The sequence below is a fragment of the Panthera leo genome, chromosome B3 (genome assembly GCF_018350215.1).
Source record: "Panthera leo isolate Ple1 chromosome B3, P.leo_Ple1_pat1.1, whole genome shotgun sequence".
In the NCBI taxonomy this organism is placed as follows: Eukaryota; Metazoa; Chordata; class Mammalia; order Carnivora; family Felidae; genus Panthera; species Panthera leo.
Genome location: NC_056684.1, coordinates 44170338 through 44194153, shown reverse-complemented (window position 1 = coordinate 44194153; position 23816 = coordinate 44170338). Strand labels below are relative to the sequence as shown.

At 40.7% G+C, this 23816-nt stretch overlaps 1 protein-coding gene across 3 annotated transcripts in view; it reads right to left on the bottom strand.

The window, feature by feature from the left end:
• Positions 1–23816, bottom strand: part of RORA (RAR related orphan receptor A) — a 711987-nt gene that overhangs the window by 18289 nt on the left and 669882 nt on the right. For all 3 annotated transcript variants that reach the window (XM_042941849.1, XM_042941850.1, XM_042941851.1), the window contains 2 exons: positions 21734–21819; positions 3419–3560 (listed from right to left, as the gene is read on the bottom strand). In XM_042941849.1, the coding sequence (XP_042797783.1) occupies positions 3419–3560; positions 21734–21819 (228 nt within the window). The remainder of the gene's footprint in view (positions 1–3418; positions 3561–21733; positions 21820–23816) is intronic.

Genomic DNA, 23816 nt, shown 5'->3' with positions numbered 1-23816 from the left:
GACAGGTGACTTAATGGGCTTGTTCATTCTCCACCCATGCAGCCTGCCTAGACCACCTCTTTCTCTTCCCAGGGTTCAGACCAGTGTACAGGGATGCAGACTCATAGAGGTACAACGAGGCACAAGCAGCCAAACTTCAACTTTCATTCATTTCACGCATTCATTCATTTGCTCCTTCCCAATCCAATGGCCCAACACTGGGGCTTTGCTGAGAGACCTAAACAGACTGGATGAGGCCTTTGCAATTCCCTGAATTATATCTCTGAGTCTATGTGACCTAAGAAGCCCCCCTCATCCTTCTGGGTCATGGTGACCCTTGTGAAACCCTTGGGCCCACCTTTAAGTGACTTTCTGCTGTTTAGCCTCCAGTAGAAAGAGTACTAGAATTTTGGGAAGGGCAAACAATGCGTAAGATCCCTGTTGGGAAAATTTGTGCTTGCAAATTTCTCCTTGCCATGTGTCCCCATATTTAAAAAAAGTTTTTATGTTCATTTATTTTTGAGAGACAGAGTCAGAGTGTGAGCAGGGGAGGGGCAGAGAGAGAGGGAGACACAGAATCTGAAGCAGACTCCAGGCTCCAAGCTGCCAGCACAGAGCCCGAAGTGGGGCTCAAACTTGTGAACTCTGAGATCGTGACCTGAGACCAAGTGAGCCACCTAGGCACCAATGTGTCCCCATATTTAAAGTAGAACAATGCGTGTAGTAACTATCCAGTTCATTCAGAATCCCAAATGATCTCTCTTAAAACACCAGATAATTGATAAAAGGAACCCTACGATTTCCTGGTCTGAACTCTCCCAGTAACCCATTTATTTGTCAGCCTGATTCTTTTTTTTTTTTTTTAAATATAATTTATTGTCAACTTGGCTAACATACAGTGTATACACTGTGCCCTTGGTTTTCGCAGATTCCCATGATTCACTGCTTACACACAACACCTCGTACTCATCCCAACACGTGCCCTCCTCGAGGCCCATCATCTATTTTCCACTCCCCTCTCGTCTTTCCCCCCATTGACCCTCAGTTTGTTCTCTGTATTTAAGAGTCTCTAATGGTTTGCCCCCCTCTCTGTTTGAAACTATCTTTTTCCCTTTCCATTCCCCCATGGTCTTCTATTAAGTTTCTCAAATTCCACATATGAGTGGAAACATATGATATTTGTCTTTTCTATGACGAACTTATTTCACTTAGCATCATACCCTCCAGTTCCATCCACGTTGGTCCACATGGCAGGATTTTATTCTTTCTCATTGCCAAGTAGTATTCCATTGTATATATAAACCACATCTTCTTTATCCATTGTCAGTCTGATTCTGTGTATGCAGATAAATCCTCTGCTGGAGGGACTAAGATCTACTAATTGATTATGGTTACATTAATACCCGGTTAGGTGGATGAATGCACCCATTTGACTATCATTATAATACTAGGAGTTTCGGGGCAGGAGACAAAATAGATGGAAGTGAAATTGGGATCCAGGGCCACCACCCAGACCAGCTGGGAGATTCATTTTCTGCCAAGGAAGACATGTTGTTCCTTTTCACATAGGAAACAAGGGAGTGGGATCCCGGTCAATTTCCAGTTTCCACGACTCAGGTAACAAACTTGGGTGGGGCTGGTTAGGCATCGATCAAGCTGTTCTGAGCTCTAGGTTTCAGGCCTGTCATTGTATAAGCCCCAACATAATAGAATACCCAGTGGGACGGATAACCATAGGTACTCACACAACTTGTGATCTTAGCCAACAAGTTCACAAGAGAAATGCCTAACTTTGTTGGTTTAGTGCCATCGGAAGATGAGATCTGCGGAGCTGCCAATCACAGGAATTTCTGAGAATATAAATTCTGTGACTTGCATCTTTTCATGCCCCAAACTTTCTATTTTTTGTTCCCACACATTTTTATTCCTACACAGGTGCCATCCTGTGCACCACTACTGAAGGACATCACAACTTGTGCCTGGGCAGGCCTATGGGCCCCAAGAACATCTAATTAGGGGGAAAGACAGGCTTTCAGCATGCCTGCCCAGCGTTCTGAAATATTTTCCACACGCTGAAATTCCAATGAAAGAGATGTTTCCTTCAAGGGATCTCTTAAGAGAGCCAGCCAGCCTGTATATTCATAAAAGTATCCATTATACTTTCTGCCCAGTTTCCCCGTTTAAGAATAACTGCCTTGAAATCTGGGGTTGATTACTCCACGTACATAAGACAGTTTTACAGAAAGATCTTGAAATGTTTTACAATTGAATGATGGCCTCTATTTTTTAACATACTTTCTTTTAAGGAAAAAAATTTTTTTGTCATTGAGCCATGCTTTGTACTATTTTCACGCATTCTCTAGGTACAAATAAATGACTTTTTCTTTTGTTTTGAGATATATTTTGATTTGATGTTTGATTTCTTATTTGGCCCACTGCTTGTGCAGTAGTGTGGTGTTTAATATTTATATATTAAATACCGAATATTTACATAGTAGATTCTCCGGCTTTGTTTTATTATTGATCTTTAGTTTTGTACCATTGTGGTTGGAAAATATACTTGGTATGATTTCAGTCTTCTTAAATTTATAATATTTGTTATGTCTCTTTTTATGTGACTTATCCAGGGGATTCTTGAAAAAACTTAAAGAAAATGTGTATTCTATTTTTCATGGATGGAATGTTTTACATTTATCTCTTAGAACCATGTATCCTAAAGTATGCTTTTAGTAAAAAATGCTCTGGTTGAAAAAAGAAATAATAACTTTAACTGGAGGTACTCTTAAAGCCTATTGGAGGGTAGGAGGGAAGACAGACAGGTTAAATAGACAATGAGTATTTAGGAGTGCACTTGTCATGATGAACACGAGGTGTTGTATGGAAATGTTGAATCACTATATTGTACACCTGAAACTAACCTAGCACTGGATGTTAACTACACTGGAATTAAAAAAAAGTGATAAAAAATTTTTTAAACTCAAATATATGACTTTGGTATGTGATTCAAAACACCCAGTTAACATAAAAGCTAATTCATTCCAACTGCCAATAAGCTTACTAGTGTCAAGCACGTGATGATTAGCTCTGGCTTATATTTCTTACTGGGGAAAGTGCCTATAAGAGCTATATTTATTTAGGTCCTCAGATGACATTTACCCTCAATCAATTCATCAACCTGTAATGCCTTAAATGTAAAAAATCTGAAGGTGTTCTGACCACACCTGCTTCTCTTCCATGCCACTCCCACCCCCAGCTGACTCCAATGGATTACAGAGGGGGAAGTAACTCTTGTGGAACCCAAAAAGCCACCGGAGAAGGTGGGGTGGTGTAGGGGAGGGGGAGGGACAGAGGGCACATCTTTTGGCAGATCTGGGTCCAGGTCTCAGAAGGCACTTTCACAAGCCCATGCCACTCTACAACTCAAATTATGAGGGCTCACCATCTCGAGACATCCCTACGGCAAGGCATTTCTGCAATCGACAGTGTTGGCAGCGGTTTCTACTGGTTCGATCAATCAAACAGTTCTTCTGACGAGGACAGGAGTAGGTGGCATTGCTTTGCTGACTTCTCCTGAAAAAGCCCTGTGATTCAGTTATAAAATATAAAACAGGTTAGTGTCAGTTTGAGCCGTATGATACTAAAGGCAGTATACTAAGCGCTGAGCAGCATTAATGTTTAATAGAGAATTAAAGTTGTAGCAGAATGATCCAGGAGACCATTAATGAAATTAAAGTTACTTCTTTTGCTTGGGTAAAACTGATCCCCAGAGCTTAATCCTCCGTCCCTTACACATGGGAAACTTTCTTTAACTCCAACAGATGGTTGCCTATTTGAAAGGCATAGGATTAGACCCTGTTCTCAGCTTCTGACAAACCATGTGCTTGATGGATCGGTACAAAGTCACTTCTCTTTAACCTTTATCTCCAAAATATTTTTAGTGGAATAAACACAAAACACTTCTCTGGGATGTCCAGAGATAAGGAAAATGCTGCCTCAGTGTAACTCATGGTGGCTGTAATTCTGCTATCGCAGGTAATCTCTACTAGCCCACTTAACTCCACCACACCAGGCACCTTGCATTTCCTAAGACAGAAGCTACTGCCTCAAGAACTTAAATGACATTTGGATGGATGACCTTGGTAGATCAATCAGAATGGGAATACTCCTCAACCTCTGACAGTTTGGAAATACCACGTGTTCAGGGTTATGGCCTTAATTTAGCAAATCCAATCTGATGTTCATCAAGTTCCACTTATTTGTTAAGCACCATTTTCGGAAATGAGAGGGTATTCAAAGATGCCAAAGGAAGTACTGATCTCAAGGATTTCATTCATTCATTCATTCATTCATTTTTGCTAATTTTTTGAGCTGGATCCTCACTATGTCATTAATTTTCAGTGTTTATCATTTTCCTAAAGCTGCACATTTTCCTTTTTGTTCTGTTTTATTATTTTTTTTAATTTTTAATTTTTTTTAACGTTTATTTATTTTTGAGACAGAGAGAGACAGAGCATGAATGGGGGAGGGGCAGAGAGAGAGGGAGACACAGAATCCGAAGCAGGCTCCAGGCTCTGAGCCATCAGCCCAGAGCCCGACGTGGGGCTCGAACTCACGGACCGTGAGATCGTTACCTGAGCTGAAGTCGGACGCTTAACCGACTGAGCCACCCAGGCGCCCCTTAGTTATGTTTTAGAAGCAACCCACAAGTTTTGCTCTGTAGCATTTTTATTACCATTCACTTGAAAACATGCTCTAATTTTCCAATAGATTTCTTCTTTAATATAATATTTAGAAGCATATTTCTTGATTTCTAAACATATGGGGCCGTTGGTTGTCTTTTTCTTATTGACTTATCTCTTAGTGGTTTCACAAGCTAGGGAGGTAGTGAAGAAAAGGAAGGTAACCAGAGTCATTTCTATGATGTAGAGCCATGAAGGGTACAAAAGAGCATTATTATCCTCAAATCCTTAATGTTAAAGATACATGACCTCAATAAAGGGGACACAAGTGGAGAGGGGAGAGGTAAAATCCGGAAAAAATGACAGAGTAGTGGAAAAACTGACAAATGTACTATCCCATCAAAAGATTTTTCTTGAGGTCAATGTGGCAGTTGTATCAAAATCCTTAAAAACATGTCTATTTATTAAATTAGTAATTATCTTTTAGCGAATATATTAAAAAAATTTTTTTAATGTTCTATTTATTTTTGAGACAGGGAGAGACAGAGCATGAACAGAGGAGGATCAGAGAGAGGGAGACACAGAATCTGAAACAGGCTCCAGGCTCTGAGCTGTCAGCACAGAGCCGGACGCGGGGCTCGAACTCACGGACCGCGAGATCATGACCTGAGCCGAAGTCGGGCGCTTAACCGACTGAGCCACCCAGGTGCCCCAGTAATTATCTTTTAGCGAATATATTTTAAAGGAATATTAAGAATGGTACAAAGACTTATCTACAAGGATGTTTATCATACACAGTATCTGTTATATCAAAATAATTTAGAAAGATGCTAAATATCTTACATTAGTGAACTGGAAAATAACTGGATATCCATACATTCAAAAACCATTAAAAATGGAATTTCAGAAACACAAATACTGACTCGAAAAGATGATAAAAATAAACATCTTCCTGTTTATCTGCACTTTCTGAATTTTGTACAATATGTAGGTGGAAATGTATACGAACTACTTGGGAAGTGCAATCTAGTACATGTGCTTTCTTTTGTGACAGGTGGGTGACTATGGATTAAGTCAATAGGTATGATGGATATGACCTTAGTTCCCCCCTCTTCGTTTTGGAAGTCAACCTGGGATGGGAGGGGAAAGGGCACTGACCTGTCACCTGCCCTTGGCTCTCTGCCAAACCACTCACTAACCTAAACATGGGCAAGGCTGGGGATCCCGGGTCTCAGACTGTCTGTCTGATATGCTTTAAATCTCCCTTATTTTGAGTCTGGCCTCTTCTGTGAAGCAATCTCTCTTTTCTCAAAAAAAGCTGTGGGCTTTTTCATTTGTTGTGTGTGTGTGTGTGTGTGTGTGTGTGTGTGTGTGTGTGTGTTTTCTTCTGTGAAAAGGAAGTGAGAAGTAAAGCTTTCTTTGGGACTTAATGGAGAGAATTCAGGAAAATATAAAGGGTAACAGAGGCAGATAAGCCTTAGAAAGAGATACCAAGAGGTCACCTGGCTAGGTATTCAATTTGTCTGAGATGTATAATCTCTGTCAAAGCTGAAAGGTGTCTATTTCTTTCTTGAGACTACTACCGCTCAGACCAACCCATGTTTGCTGTCACCACAGGTGCCTAGGATCAGGAATCACTTGCTTTTCCTGTAGTCGAAGCTGGATTTTGTTGCTTCACAGTTAACCTGCTCCATTTTGTTCCACGATCATCGAATATGGAGAAATGTCTGAGTGATCTCCTTTTTATGTGAATGGAAGCAGTACTTGTGGATGGCCACCCTACCTCCCAATGCCGTGCCTGTAAACCAAATCACAGCATCTGTCACCTTTCTCTTCCACCTGAAGTATTTCTTCTCAGAATTCTCTCAGGTTTCTCCACTTTCTTCAAAAAAATGAAATTCAGAACTAGATACAGCTCTCGAATAATGTTCGGGTCATTAACAAAAAAGGATGCCACTTTTCAGTTTGCACTTACTAAATCCAAATTAGTATCAACCATCACTAGTAAGTTCCAGAATGCTTGCATAGAAGGCATCAATTTGCTCTGCTACCAGAGAACACTGAGAGAGGATGGTGATGGTGATGATGATGATGATGACTGAAAAACTTTAATGAGTACTTGTATTAACCATATGTTTTTATTCCATACTTTTTATGCTTTGACATCTTGGGGCCTTGTGACCCAAGGAGAGATTACATTTCCCAGGGCTAGCTAATTCTTAGACATCTCAAACAACTTGCCTGGGAACACACTCTTCATAGGCAAACCAACCAATCCAGAGCCCGTATACCCAAACACCTCCTCTATAATGCTCTCACACTCTGGGCCACTAGTGCCCTGACCAAATTACCCCAGGACCAGGTACCAGCCAACTAGGGCAGCCAGAGCTGGCTAAAATTATGAAAACTAGCCAATCTTAAACCTGCTTATCCGGCCCTGCCCATTCCTTTCTAGGGGAAATCACAACAAGGCTCTTGCCCACATTTTCCCCTTGCTCCCTCTACCCCTGACTGATTCTGGTCCTTCCCAGTGTGGTCCCCCCTGCATGCCATGCTGCACCTCTTTTTCCTAGGGACCTGTGAATATAAAATCTTCATCCTTCATGACATTTTTGCATCTGTGTGTCTTACCTACCTGATTAAAACAAATCGAAGGCATTGTTGAAACAGTGATTATGTGCTAGGCACCCTGTGCTTTACGTGGATGACATCATTTAATTATAACAAGGGCAGTATGAGGAAGGCATCATCATTTCCTTGGTTTTAGGTACAATGACTTGCTCAGAGCTCCACCTTTAGCATGGGGTAAAGGCAGGGGATGAATGCATGTGGCTTAATTCCAGAACTCACACTTTCATTCTTTTTTATTTTTCTGCTTCCCTTGCATGTCAAAAGGATTCCCACTTGCTTGTTCTCATAGAGAGCAACCATTAAATTAGGCAAAGAAACAGATATGAATAAAGCTGCAAGACTGATCTACTCTGAAATTGCTGTTTTCCTTCAGGTTAGCCCCTTTAGCAGACGAAAGGGCACTGCCCAGGCATTTTACAGATTTCTCTTCCACAGTCACCTCCTGATGTGGGTTAGAGTCAGATGAGAAAACCAGTCCCATGATCTCACAATTTCCCCTCATTTCTGACCAGAGGATCACGTCTCCTTTTATTCACCTTATTTAGGTCTACATTACTTCAGCTTACTTGGAAAACAGAACAACAAATAACATGAAACTTACTTCAAGGACACTGAATCATTAAAGACATGTACCATTAAAGATGTCTGAGTAATTATGCCATAAATCGCAAGGAAAATCCATGAAGCATTCCACATGTGCTTTGAGCAATGGCACTGAGGCTGGAACTAATGTCTGGTTTCCAAGCTATCAGCTTGGAAAACAACTATACTTCTTTAGATGTGTCAGCTTTGAAGGGATTGGGAAAAGCAGGCGAGCAAACAGACATACCGTGCTCTTCTCACCATTTATTCTTCATTGGGTCAGTTGAGCAAGTGTCTGCTGAAAGTTCTAGGAGTGGGTAAGAGCCAGAGAAGAGATGTTCCTTTTGGACTAAGACAACAGAGTCATGCCCACGAGGAGAGCTATCACATACCAGATGGGATGGGTCAAGTAGGGTTATAAGGTGAGAGCCATGAAGAGAGACAGAGGGCAAGCCTGTATGACTCAGATAAACACTGAACTCTGCATTTCAGAGAGATTAGGACTTGGTCTTGCTTCCTTCCTTCCTTCTTTCTTTCTTCTTCTCCCCTCCCTTTTCTTTTCTTTTCTTTTCTTTTCTTTTCTTTTCTTTCTTTCTTTCATTCTTTCATTCACTCATTCATTCATTCTCTCTCTCTTGCTCTCCCTTCATTTCAGCATTCCTTGGGGTTTCTCAGAGGAGGAGGACTGGAAGAGCAAGAAGGACGAGGAAGAAAGGTAGAGGTAGAAATACGTTCATAAATGTAAAAGGATTTTACTGACTGGGGAGTAATCCTGTAGAGGGTCCGAGTGAGAAATGAGTGAGCTGTGACACAAGTTCTAGGAGTTGAGGGAGTTTGAGGCCACACAGAGAGTGTAAATAGCACAAGCCAGTGCATGGAGCTTTGGGTGGAACTGAAGAGGTATGTATAAAGAAGAGAGAAAGTGCTGAAGCTATGTGTTAGCTAGAAAAGATATTAAGTTCATAATTTTGGAGTTTTATTGCCAAAAGATGAGCTCATGAATTACTTCTTTGGTTTTTTTTAAAAGAAGACATTTTTTATGGATGTCAAAATACATGGAGATGTGCCATTGTGAACATGGTGGACTTGACCAGAGAGAACTTCAGGGTAGCAGAACTTGGTGTGATTGTGGCACACGATCACCACCTAGTGGCAGCATACCAACGTGCAGTTACTGCAAATAGTAAATGAGAGTCATACAAACAGGTCTTCAGAACTGGAAGGAAGCTGTGAGATTATCAGGTTCAGTAGTTCTCAAACAGATGGTGCATCCGAATCACCCATGAAGCGTTTAAAAAGTACACCTGAAATTTACTGAACCAGAACCTTTGGGGATATAGTCCTGAACACATATATAGTTTGAACAATATGAAAGTGCCATTTTTGCAGGTAAAAAACCCCAAAAGATATCACTTTTATATGATAAATATTTTAACAAAGGCTCCTGAAGACTCCACTGCCTTTCCCTTGTTAAGATCTACTCTAGTTTTCTTATTTTGTAGATAACAAAAATGAAGCTCAGAATGGTTAGTGACTGGTTTAAGGTTGTCCCATGCCTGATTAAGTATTACTACTAAGACTCAAACACCACTGTCCTAATTTTAAGCGTGCTAACAAAAGTGATGCCACACAGTCTTGATTTCCTCATACTGTTTGTATCAACTTGTTTTCCTCAACTGTTTGTATCAATTTCAACAGCCTCAAAGACAACTCTCCAGTGTCTCCTTCCTTATTTTACCTAGTCTTTCAAAGTGCCTTTCATTGAGTTTTATGTCCCATTTCTGCTTCGATCCTCTGGGAAATTCTCTTGCCTAACTTTTGACTTTACGCTACGAAATTGTTCACCAGTCCTACTAGTTTGGAGTTCCCCAGGACTGGGACTGAGGCCATGATGTATGGGAGAAGCCTCGCAGCAGGTTGCAAGAGCAGCGTGTTAAAATTTCAGGAATTTTGTGAACCAATTGTTAAACATAGCCATTATTAAAAATTAGCTCATTATTTTATTATTATTTTGCTATTATCCATGCTCTTGAGGTTATTTACATCAACTATATCCAGATGGTGCGGCTACTACAAATGGTGTTCTACTGTGAGTGAATCTTCCCTGCTCTGTCTTCAATGGGATGTCAGGTTGGGAGGCCTCAAACTGACCATGTGCTGGGAGTATTTATACCATGGAAACTGGCAAAAGCTACAAATAAGGGCTTGATTTTTTGTTCTGCCTATTGTCTAGATTTAAAAAGTGATCAAGAAGGGGCGCCTGGGAGGCTCAGTTGGTTAAGGGTCCGACTTCGCCCCAGGTCATGATCTCACCATTCGTGGGTTCGAGCCCTGCACTGGGCTCTGTGCTGACAGCTCAGAGTCTTGAGCCTGCTTTGGATTCTGTGTCGCCCTCTCTCTCTGCCCCTCCCCTGCTCACGTTCTGTCTCTCTCTGTCTCTCAAAAATAAATAAATGTAAAAAAAAAATTTAAAAAAAGTGATCAAGAAAACAATAATGTGGGTTAAAGTTAAAAGTATGTAATGTCTCTGGGGCACCTGGGTGGCTCAGTCGGTTAAGCATCTGACTTCGGCTCAGGTCATGATCCACTGGTCTATGAGTTTGAGCCTCACGTCAGGCTCTGTGGTGACAGCTCAGAGCCTGGAGCCTGCTTCAGATTCTGCATCTCCCTCTCTCTCTGCCCCTTCCCCACTCACACTCTGTTTCCTTCTCTCTCTCTCTCAAAAATAAACATTTTTTTAAAAAAATTAAAAAATTAAAAAAAGTATGCAATGTCTATACCCACCACATTGTGAATAGCACAACAAATGTGAGGAAATATTCTAGTATTTAAAAACTATTATCTGATTCTGGAAAGAGGTTGCTCATGTCATCACTGATGAATGAGTGAAGTTCCAAAACACGTTTTCCTTATTTCATTTTCCTTATTCATTAATGTAAATGAAAGTATCAACATTCGTGTTGGCACTACAGTCTGTCATCAACTACAACTGTACCTACGGATGGAGGAATTCAGCAAAGATCACTGGGGGCATTTAGTGACAACCATTTGTCTATATGTTTATAATAAAGAATATTGTAGATTTTACTACTTGTAAATTGTGTCACATATCCATGAAACATACACTGAAGTTTGGTACATACAGATAGACACTGTTTTCCAATGAGTCAGCTGTTAAAAACTGACCAGCAAGTGACTGGACTGAACCCAGTCCTTCCCCAGATTCCCATCACACTATCTGAATGAATCTTCCCTACTTAGGATGGGCCTTTCGCCAAAGCTGTGGCTTGGCCTTCTATAGCCCTATCACCCCCAACCCTGTAACACACACACATACTCTCTAGAAACTTCAGCTGAATGGTTTTGTCTTCATTCCAGAACAGAACATATCCCAACCCACCGCCTGTTTCCTAGCTTTGTCTCCTTCGGTGTTTGCTTGCTCAGCCAAGGGACCAACTTCATCCCAGTTACTCAAGGCAGAACGATAAGCTTCATTGCATCTCTGCCTCCTCCCCTCCCCCACCCAAGCAGTCACCGTGTTAGGCTGTTTCTTGCCACTTTCATATTTCTCAAATCCATCTACTTCTCTCCATCTTTACTGCAATTTTCTCAATGCTCCATATCTGTAATCTCCTGAATTGGTTATTATACAGCCTCCCAAATGGACTTCCTGCTTCCATTCACACTCTCTCCAATCCATTTTCATACAGTCACTGGAGATCTTTTCTAAAACATAAACCTGATCAGGCCACTTCTCTGCTTATTAGCCCTTGAATAGCTCTCTACTACTGACCAGGCCACAACCACCTATCCAGGCAACTCTCTCCTACATTCACTCCTCTTCTCAAAGTCATACTCTGGCCAAGCCTAAACTGCTGTGTTCGCAGTTCCTCATAGGACAGCCACCCCCACAACCCCCCAATTTCACCCCCATTTCCCAGAAGCTCTCCCCTTCTCTTTTTTTTAATTATTATTATTTTTTAACGTTTTACTTATTTTTGAGACAGAGAGAGACAGAGCACGAGCAGGGGAGGGGCAGAGAGAGAGGAGACACAGAATCCGAAGCAGGCTCCAGGCTCTGAGCTGTCAGCACAGAGTCCGACGCAGGGCTCGAACTCACAAACCGCGAGATCACGACCTGAGCCGAAGTTGGAAGCTCAACCGACCGAGCAACCCAGGCGCCCCTCTCCCCTTCTCTTAAGAATTCACTGAGATAATCACTCTCTCTGACTGTGCCCCTTCCAAGACTGGTTGAGGGGCCCCTCCCATGTATACGCTCAGAGCCAGGTCTCCCTCACTGACTGCTTTGTTTCTTTCCAGTAATTAACCCAGTACTTCAAGAAGTCAACAAATACTTGTTGAATGAATGACCAGAGGGAAAAAAAGATGGGACTGATTAAAACCTGTGGTAACAATCATATGCTGAACACCTATTCGATACCAGGCACTATGTAGGACACTTTGCAAACATTATGGATCTGTAATTCACATCAACCTTGCAAAGTGGGTATTGCTGTATCTGTTTTACAATGAGAAAATCAGAGTGCACAGAGGCTAAGCCATGTGTCCAAAGTTGCACAGCAGGTAAGGGGAAGGGCTGAATCCTGGGTGCATCTTATTCTAAACGCCGTAGACTTCTTAATACAGTACCAAAAAAGCATTGAGGCAAGCACGTCGGGCAGATCAAACAAAAGCAGATAAACAACAAAACCAAACAAATAAACGCAAAAGGCCCACTTTTCAGTTCTCTACTCAAAGCTCCATATAATGGTTTAGACATAGGAGAGGGAGGTGACATTTCGCAGGGTACTGAATACCAGGTTTACGTATGGGTTGGAAAACATTTTCATTTGCTGGATCTACTTAATAAACGTGGCATTGCCTATGGGGGTTATTAATAGTTTTGCCCAAAGGTGAGGGTTGGCTGGACGGGGGACGATGGGTGTGGGTGGAAAGGTGCTCAGAGGATCTTGCTCTGAGGGGGCTCCCCTCCTGTTTGGGGCTCCTTCTCAGTAAGGCATAGGCTGAAATGCTGATCCGATGTTTGGTCTTTTGACAATTTTCACTTAATGAATTGATTCCTACAGTTCATTAACATACCCACTTCCACTTCTGTATACACATATGTCTTAATTAGCTGTTCATTGGCTGTTTAATTACAAGAAAACAGCTGACAGCTGCCTTGCTGAATTCTAATGGCAGACGCTTTGGAACGGCTACACATTTGCTTTTGACAACCAAGATTTATTCATAACTCTATGATTTATTGTGAATGCTCCTATGCCTGCCTAAATTATTGTATTTTCCGATACAACTAAAAAATTGAAATGGGGGGGGGGCTCTTGAAGAGAGTGTGTGTGTCCCTGTCACAGCAGAGAATCCCTTATGTAAAAGATGAACTGTTACAATTTTATTTCTCTCGGGAAGTTTCTGTTGAGAATATTCAGAAATATGCGAGCGAGGAAGAAGAAACATCTTTGGATAAACATGGGGAGAGAGTTAAGTATTTAAAGTAAAGAAAGAAAGAAAGAAAGAAAGAAAGAAAGAAAATAATTGCCAACGTAATCTTACTGAGGGGGGAGGAGAGGGCATGAATAGATTAAAATCAGAGACAGGAAGAGGCAGAGGGAAATGATAGAATTAAGTTGCAGGGGGTGGGGTGGGGGCAGGAATAATATTCCCCAAGGAAGCAAATGAAGAAGAGAATTTGTTCTTCAGAAAAGAATAGGCAACCTCATTCGCAAAAGTTAGCTGGTACAGCTCCACACGCATACATCTGGTAGCAATAAATCATGGAATCACAGATCTCCTGAACAACTTTCTCCTTCAATAATGACTGGCCTCCCTGTAGAATTGTATGTGCAAATGATCTCTGATTAAAGCTGACCTCACGTGTCATGTTTGGTAAGCGTAGACGTCTGCTTTGGCATACTGTGATCTGCGACACGCAGACCCAATCCAAATGAACACATTGAACAGCAGGGATTCCCCAGGCAAGCATGAGGGGCCCTGCCCAGAGTCGGACACTACGTTAGAGCCCCTACTGAGGACAAGGCCATAAGCCCAGCACTGCCTGTGAGCCGAGGAAGGGCAGTAGTTACTGAGACATGATTAAGACCAAAACAAAGAAACAAAAAATACAACAATAAAAAAAAAAAATCCAAATCATCTGGATGCACATTGGAATTTAACACACTCTACTACCAGTGTATTTCATCATAGGACTGGAAGAGTGAGCTACATACATTTTTTTTTCTTATCACCTGTATATAACAGAACCGAAACCCTGATGTCACAGGATGCAGAAACAGCCACGTCTAATTTTTGTTTTAAATGGCTAGCTCTAATGTTGGGTCCAGGTGTTCTAAAACACTAAAATAAGGGTTAGGGATGCCTGAGTGGCTCAGTCGGCTGGGCATTTGATGCTTGATTTCGGGTCAGGTCACGATCTCATGGTTCCTGGGTTTGAGCCCCGCATCGGGCTCTGTGCTGACAGTGTGGGGCCTGCTTGGGATTCTCTCTCTCTCACTCTCTCTCTGCCCCTCCCCTGCACACATGCACACACATTCTCTCTCTCTCAAAATAAATAAACTTAAGAAAAAATAAAAGTGTTGGGCAGGAATATATCACTGTTGAAAAGTGGATAAAATTGCTCCAAAGCTAGTAACATTTCACAACTGAAATAAAAATATTAAAATCCTCTAAGAAACAGTTGGAGCCTAAATGGAATATTTATGGACATTTCTTTTTAGCCTAAAACATAAAAAGCTCCAGAAATTGCTTTAACTCTTTCAGGAAAAAAAAGAAAAAAAGAAAAGTACCAATTTTGCACTCTGGCTATCTTTGAAACGCTTATTGTTAACCTCAGATAGCATATTGGTTTTTTTAAATCATTTGTTTTGAGAGAGTGCATATGAGAGAGCATGTGTATGTGCAAGGGGGGGAGGGTCAGAAGAAGAGGGAGAGAATCTTAAGCAGATTCCATGCTCAGCAGAGCCCAACGTGGGGCTCGATCCCACAACCGTAAGATCATGACCTGAGCCAGAATCAAGAGTCTGAAGCTTAACCAACAAAGCCACCCAGGCGCCCCTCAGATAGCATACTGTTAATGCAAAGATACTCCTCCAAATTCTCTGGGTGGAAAAGCAAACTTTGCATAAGACATCATCTTACATGTATTAATTGACCAATAAGTATGTGACAAACAAACGCTAGTCTGTTGTTACCCTATCAAGAGCAAAAGGTCTTAAATGTAATCAGAAATCAATTTGCCAACTCCAACACTTGACTGTACATTATCATTTAAAAAGTTAAAGTTGAAACTGTATATCCAAAAAATCTAAAGAATATAGATTTAAAAAAAAACCTGTGTTTTTTATCATGAGATAAATTTTTCTTCATCATCATCTGAGCAGCCACTGTATCTAATAATGAAGCTGGGAAGGGAAGTGGAATGACAAATAGGGCCATTTCTCAAAGGAAACCAACCAGTGTCATTTTTCTATAAACACTTCAGCAGTTTTATTCACTTTGAAGACTGAACCTCAACCCTAATATCTGCAGCCTCTTGTTTTATTTCTGGCCTTTTCTTCTGCCTGCCCATTCCATGGCCTGGCCCCTCCTCCCAGGCAGGCCTGCCTCAGTTTACCCCACACCCGCCTCCTAACTTATCCAGTGCTAAGACTCAATTCTGTTCCAAGACCTCAAAAATATCTTTAGTGACAGACCCACACCCCTGCAGACCTATTATCTATGTTTTTCTGAGATGCAACATTCAAGGCATGACCAAGGCTGGTATACTGTTACCTCATTATTTCAAGAGAACAAGTAAAGTACCTTCGTAATAAAAACCTTGGCATAATGGACTCTTTATAAATTTGGGAATGGCGTACCTATTTGTCCTTATTTTCCAGTGTCCACAGAAAGCTACCCTTTGCCCCACTTAAACCGGATTATATGTTGTCCGCAAAATACAACCAAGACTTTCCCGTCTGTGGGTTCTTGCTGCCTAGTGGGTATGTGCTGTTTGTGCCACATCATAGACTGTGACATTACTCCAGGATTTTGTTCTTTTTATGTGCATATATTTTTCAAAACCTTTTAAGTTTATTTATTTATTTTGAGAGAGAGAGAGAGAGGGAGAGAGAGAGCGAGCGCACACGGAAAGGCAGAAAGAAAGAATCCCAAGCAGGCTTAGTGCTGTCAGTGCTGAGACCAACATGGTCCTTGATCACATAAACAGTGAGGTCATAGCCTGAGGCTAAATTAAGAGTCAGACACTTAACCAACTGAGCCACCCAGGCGCCCCTTATTTTATTTTTAAATGTTCATTTCTTTTTGAGAGAAAGGAGAGAGATTGGCAGACAGAATCCAAAGAAGGCTCCGCACCTTCAGCACAGAGCCCGATGCAGGGCTCGAATCCATGAATTGCAAGATCATGACCTGAGCCGAGATCAAGAATCGGACACTGCTAGGAGCCCCATTTTTATGTATGTTTTAAATGAACTTCACTGAGGCATAAATTAAATACAAAAACGCACCACTAAGTGAAGAGTCCACTTTGAAGAATTCTGACAATGGGCACACCTGTGTAACTACCGCCACCTTAGAACATTGCCACAAACCACAAAAGTGTCCTTCCCTTAGCGGTCATTCCTCACCTTGGCTCTAGGTAACCATATCTGCTTTCTGCCATTATAGATTTAAGATTGGTACTTCTTCTAGAATGATTTCTGAGCGCAATTCTACGGTATGTATTCTGTTTCTGGCTTCTCTCCTTTACCAGAATGTTGTTTTGTGCATACAGGGTACATTCTCTCTTATCGCCAAACAGCATTCCATTCTATGGATCTTCTTTATCCATCCACCACCCACGTTTACTCCTTTTTCACTTGACGGGCATTTGGGTTCTTTTCAAAGCTTTGTGGACATTGTGAATAAAGGGGCTGCAAATACTCACAGAAAAGTCTTTCTATGACAGGTGCTTGTGTTTCTTTCCGGGAAACACGAAGGATCGGGTGTGAGGTCACATGTTAGGTTGATGCTTATGAGATGCCACCTTTCTTCAGAGGGGCTGTGCCACTTCACAGCCCCGCCCCCAGATGACAGGAGACTGGGAAATTCACCAGTTTCTCTGTATCTTCATCAGGTTTATCATTGGGAGAGTTTTTGTTCTTCTTCGTCTTGCTGCTGTTTTGTTCTATTTTAATTTTAGTCTCTCAGGTGAATATGTCATGGTATTTCCCTGTGGTTTTATTTACATTTCCCTAACGATTAGAGATCTTGAGACTGTATCCATGTGTTTATTGGCTCCTTGTCCGGGTTTTGTGAAGAGACGGTTCTTATTATTGTTCCTTTTTATTATTATTTTTGTCCTTTTATTTATTTTCAGATTTGGCTTTTTCTCCTTCTATTTCTTCCAGTACATGGCTTGCCTTTTCGTTTTACTAATGATAGCTTTTGAAGGGCACAAATTTTCAATTTTGATGAAGTCCAATTTATTATTTTTTAAAATAAGGTAAGGACTTCAGTGTGTGGTCTGAGGAAATATTTGTATGTCTACTGTTACAGAAACATGATTCCTTCTAGAAATAATACAGCATTATGTCGTTTTCTTAGGATATTCTTTTTTTTCTTCCTCTTCTTTTAAAAAATGTTTATTTATTTTGAGACAGAGAGAGAGTGAGTGGGGCAGGGGGTGGGGTGAGAGATGCAGAGAGAGGGAGAGAGACAGAATCCCAAGCCCCAACATGGGGCTTGATCTCATGAACCATGAGCCAAAATCCAGTCAGATGCTTAACCAACTGAGCTACCCAGGTGCTCCTCTGACCCTTTTTTTTAATGTTTTATTTTACTTTTGAGAGAGACAGCGAGAGAGTGAGCACATGTGTATGTGGGCACATGTGAGTAGGGGAGGGGTAAAGAGGGGGACAGAGGACCTGAAGCGGGCTCTGCACTGACAGCACAGATGCAGGGCTTGAACTCACAAACAGTAAGATCATGACCTGAGCTGAAGTCAGATGCTTAACCCACTGAGCCATCCAGGTGCCCCAGTTAGTACATTCTTTAAGTTAATTTTTGCTTTCAGGGAAAGGTATAAACGTGAAGTTAATTTTTTCCTTTTTCATATTAATGTCTAGTTGTTTCAGCAACATTGTTTGAAATGACCCATCTTTCTTTCATTGAATTAAATTGGCATCTTTGTCAAAATTCAACTGACCTTAAATGGGTGGATCTCTTCCTGAACTTCCTCCCCCCTTTAAAATTTTTTTTCTGGTTTACTAAATCTAGGATTTAGTTCTTGCATTGCTATTTAGCTTTTCCTATGCAGACCTCACCTCTACAACTAGATCATAAACTGCTTGAGGGAAGGATCAGGTCTTCTATGTCTTTGGACCCCTTACAGCTCTTATATGGTGCCTGGCCCCAAGGTGGGGGTGGTTCTCATTATTTTGTTTTTATTAGCAAGGTCTGCATAACAAATAGCAAATGGTCACAAAATTAAGACTTGACCCCTGCATGTCCTAGAAATGATTGCTGACTACAGTAGCATGACTCAAGCATGTGGAATTTGGCTAGGAATGATTATAACAACAGCCAACACTTACTGAGTGATAGTTATACGCCTGGCATTTTTCTCAGCGCTTTACCTAAATGCATGTGATAACCCCAGGAAATAACTACAATTACTATCTTGATATTACAGATGGGAAAGAGGCACAGAGAGGTTGGGTCGGTGCTCAAGTCAGTAAACAGAAGAATTAGATTCAAACCCAGGCAGTCTTGTTCCAGAGTCAGATCATAAGTGTGACGCAATACTGTCTCTCCACAGGTGGCAAAGGGGACATGGAGAGGGTGAGCTGGGAACACCCAAAAAGCTGGGAGCACCCAAAAAGCTGGGAACAGCAAAAAGCATTGCTGTTGATGTGCAATGCTTACCTGAGTAAATATGTGGTAAAATGAATGATCATTTCAGCAATTAAATAGGTTCTCTGGTTTCTAATGGTTTCAGGTGGTTGACTTTAAAATGCAATTTAAAATACATTCACAAAGTGATTAGCTCCAAAAATGACTGAGTCCCTTTCCTTCCTTTCATTAGATATCTATTTATATATATAATTAGAAATTATCCTTATGGCTAATGATCCTATCACAGAGATAAACTATTTACAATTTATGATGTTGTAACCACCCTCACCTGGTTAGAGCATGATAAATCATTAACATCAATGGCAAAAGCAGAAGTCTCTTGACTTCACCACAACTAGAGATAAAAATATTAATTATAGCAGAGAGAAATTATAATTGCAGAGCAAATACCATACGCATCAAATATCAACACATACCACTGCACTGGTCCCAGGCTGGGCATAGGCCCAATCTGTTAATAAAACTAAGTTTTAATTGTTTGTCTTTGTGATTTCCAGTGTATAAAGTCAACAGGACAGGAGAACAGAACCACAGATAACCAAGAAACAAACAAACAAAAAAACCAAAAAACCCCTCACTTTGGCATTGAGGCGGTATGAGATCTGGAAGGGAATCTAGAAAAGTGATAACTATGAAATAATAGCTGCCTTTTGCTTTCTTTTTTTTTAGTTTATTTATTTTGAGAGAGAGAGTAAGACAGAAAAAGAGCGCACATGTGTGCAAGTAGGGGAGGTCCAGAGAGAGAGGGAGAAAGAGAGAGAATCCCAAGCTGTCACTGTGGAGCCTGATGTGGAGCTTGAATCCACGAACCGAGAAATCATGATCTGAGCTGAGGTTGGACACTTAGCCGACTGAGCCACCTAGGCACCCTGTGCCTTTTGTTTTCTTATCGCTGTTATTTTTGTCATAGATAAACATTGGGAGTAAAAAGAAAACACACATTGTTTATGCCTATGTAAACCCAGTGGTTCTCAGACAATTCTGATTTTACTTAACAGCCTGTTGTTAATTAATCTTCCGAATTGTTGGGTATTCATACGAGGTGGCCCCCACCTCTACCCTGGCGCTGCCTCAGATGCCACTCTTAGGTATTCACTCTGGTTGGCACAGAAAACGACACGTGGCATTACTAAGAGACTCAGAGAGAGTAGTCAGCTTCTCAGGCAGAATGAAGGGACACGTGGGTAATGCCCAGGACCCTGTCCACTTCAGGAAATACCCAGGCGCTGTGCAAAGCACAATATCATGTTTGCTTGGAATTTCTGGTAGGGGGCATCACCATCTATATTCCCTTCACCAAGAAAGGCTGGGTCATCTTCCAGCAGGACGAGGTGTGAGCACAGAGTAGGTGGGGGTGAAGTGTGACGGCTGCCCAGCCACGTCAGCCGAATTAACTTTGAAAATCAATGGGATGTCAGTCGTTGCAGCCAGACCACCCTCCCTTACATCCTGGGATGGCATAGGTCACGCAGTTGATTTCATTGTGTCTACTTTTATTTACTTAATTGATTAATTTTGAGGGAGGGCAAATTGAAGAAGTAAAAGGACATAATTTTTTTTTCTTAGTAATCTAGACCCTGAGGCCTTGAGGACTGATGTAACGATGAACAATTCAAAATCCCCTTTAAGTAGCAAACCCCTTATTCCTAAAAGGCAGATGATTTAAAAAAAAAAAAAAAAAAAAAAAAGCATGCTTGGCGGTGTGCAGAAAGCTCAAGAAGCACCAAGATGGGATCAATACAGCGGATCTGTATGCGTACAGAGCAAGACATGTTACCATGATTAAGAGTAAAACAAAGACTTAAGGAAATTACGAGGCAAATTTCCCTGAAATCTCCCAGTAGTTATTTGTTATCAGAAGGTGATTTTGTATTTTATGACATTATATTTTCTAATTTCACTGAAGGAAAGCTAACCAAATTTGTGGATTTTATTTGATTTTATTTTTTTGCCTTAGCCTCAAAACGCCTTAGGGCTAATCAGGCCTGGTTCAGTGGCAATCAACTGTCTCAGAGGCCTCCTGCATGTTTAAATAGCTTCTTGCCTGTTTATTTTGCACTGTTTTATCCTGTAAGCTGTCTCAAGGCCCTTCCAATATAAGCCAGAGGATTTAAATCTTAATAAATTGAAATTTGAATAACAGAGGCAATCTGGGTTTGGAGGTCTTGAATGATGAGGATAAACATCTCTATTCCCATTCCCACATTATGCCTGTGCTGAACGTATTGCCCTCGATCAGCATCAGCGATAATTAAGTAGTAACAACAGCAAGAAGAATGAAAATATTTCGATTTAAATAGCACTTTTCAGTTTGCAAGGACTTTTATTTACAGGTTTTCACGCTATCCCTGGAATAGTTCTAAAAGGTAGGAAGAACAGGTGTTATGCCCACTTTATAGATGAAGAAACTGAGTCACTAAAAGATTAAAACAAGCCCAAGCAAGAGGGACAGTGGTGGCATTAGGACCAGAACCGAGTTCTATCCAGTGGCTTTGCTGTAATTTGGCTAGATATATCAACATATGTGTGCCAACAGTAAGATTCTGATTACATTCTGATTAAACCACTGGAAATATTTTCTTATAAAGTTTATAACAGGGACACTACAGAAATCCAGAGTCATTTCTTTAAAAAACAAAAAAACAAAAAAAAAAACCCCAAAAGGGATTGTTCATCAGTTCAATCAATTCCAGGATTGGAAGTGACAAGCAATGCTCAAATACTTTCCTCTAGCTTCCTGTTAGTTTGATGGAAGGCATAAAAATATATACGACTTCCTTAATTATAATTTAACACCAAAATATTTATTCCGTCCTGTCATTTCTCATCACTCAAAATGCCAGGGAGTTGAATTTTTAGACATAGCAGAAGTAACATCGCAAAGATACATTCCAGCATTAATAGAAACAACAACAACAATTAAAAAGGCTTACCTTGCAGCCTTCACATGTAATGACACCATAATGGATTCCTGATGATTTGTCTCCACAGATCTTGCAAGGAATAATTTCAATTTGAGCTGCAACAGAAGCACGCAACCAGTTAATTACATTTTCTTTTAAACACCTTATAAAAGCGTTCCCTGATCAGCATTTGTATAGTGAAAACTAATAACCTGCTAAACATTATACTGCATTAACTATTCATTGCTGAACTGTGAGGGTCCCCCTAGAGCCCTGGACTAAATTATGGCTGCTCGTTATATAATAGCTTTCGGGTTATTAAAATGGGTCATTTGAGAAGGTGTTTAAGAACCCACAAGAAGACTGGAATCAGCATTTCAAAGCCTTCAAGAACTGGAGAGCTCGCAGTTTAGGCCTCAGAGCAAAGCAGATACTAAAATGTTTCCTCCGATCTCATTTTCCATCATTATTTTTAAAAGGTCATAAATCTGTCTTGGCTGAGCACTGCAGCTCCACTGGTAGGGAAAAAATATACTCCAAAAAGTCAAGACTACTTAGGAAAATGATTCAACTCGAAATATTAATAAGTTACATATGATGGCAAGATAAGAATGCCTTAATCATCTTTTTCAATTAATGTAGCTGCCATGTGTTAAAAGTCAGTCCATTTGTGTATGATCAAAACCTTTTAACCATTAAGTTAATATCCTAGCTGAATTTAATAATGGTGAATCCTGACCAATCGTATAGGTAGCTTCTGAGTTCTTCAAGTTGGAAATTGACTGCCTGGTACAGCGTGTGTGTGTTTCTATCCAATTGATTACTTGAAGATGCCTCATACTGGAACACCACCCAAAGACTAATATACATGACACCAAAGTTGTCAAAGATGACAAAGCACATTTCTGAGCAAACACAATAGATCTTTAGCACAGTTGGTTGGAAAGAACAAAATTAAGGATTTAAAAAAATAACCTAAGGAAGAGAGTAATTAGGCAAAACAAAGTTCTTGGCTCACCCATTAAATATAATTTGTATGTGAAATAAAGATCAACACTGAGCTGGAGATACAGGATGGCAACGTTCACCAGTTTACCTGGAATGTTCCATTTTGCTAAGTTTTATTTCTCATGGGCTTCACTATGGATATCATAGTATCATAGATTACTAACTCACACACACAAACACAACTGCAAGAGCATAAGTGGACTTCATTTTCATATAGCCCCGAACTGGCTCCACGCCTTACACAAAGCAATGACTTAACCTAAGGGCTATGTTGCACGATGTAAGTAACACACTTATACATATAGCCCGCTCTTAGTTCTAACGTAATCCCATATCCTGGAATAATTTCCACAACCTCTTACTGCGGATTTGATGCAATGTTTGCATTTAATACTCAGAAACAGCATACATTAAATTACTGGATTTAACCTCATTATAAACCATGTGTACCTGCTAACTTCTTTCAAGGGGACTAGTACAGGACTGCAGTGACTTTTAGGGAGTGCAAGCTATTCTAGAAGGAGAGGCCTTTTCATGTCGATCACTTTTAGTGTTGACATTCTGGGCTTCATTGTCCAGAATTAAAGATTGTTTGACATCTTACATCCAGTACATTTTCTGTAATGGGGAGGTTTTCTAATATGTACATAATGGTGTTTTCGTATATTGTCTATTCTGAGTTACACAGCTTAATGGGTTATAAGGTTGCATTTAACAAAAATGATCATTTCTAAATCTTCCACCACATCTTGATGTCTTGTTTGATTTCTTCACGGAAATTCTTTATGAAATGTGAACTCTAATAATGCTTCACATTTATGGCTCCGCCAGTATTTTTAATATAGTCAAGGCCAAGTTTTGTGTCACATAGTGTCTGTAGATCTAGATAGAGTTATGTCCAACCTTTTTGAGACACAAAAGCCAAGTGGTAGTAGAGACATTCTGGAAGGTGATGTCAGCTGAGAGTGATGGCCTGGATTTTCCCATATGAATTAAGTAGTCTATAATGAGAACCAGCCTCCGTCCCCCCTCCCCCAACCCCTAAGGAATAGAATAATTAGGCAACACGAAGTATCTGGACCATCTATTAAACAAAATTTATATG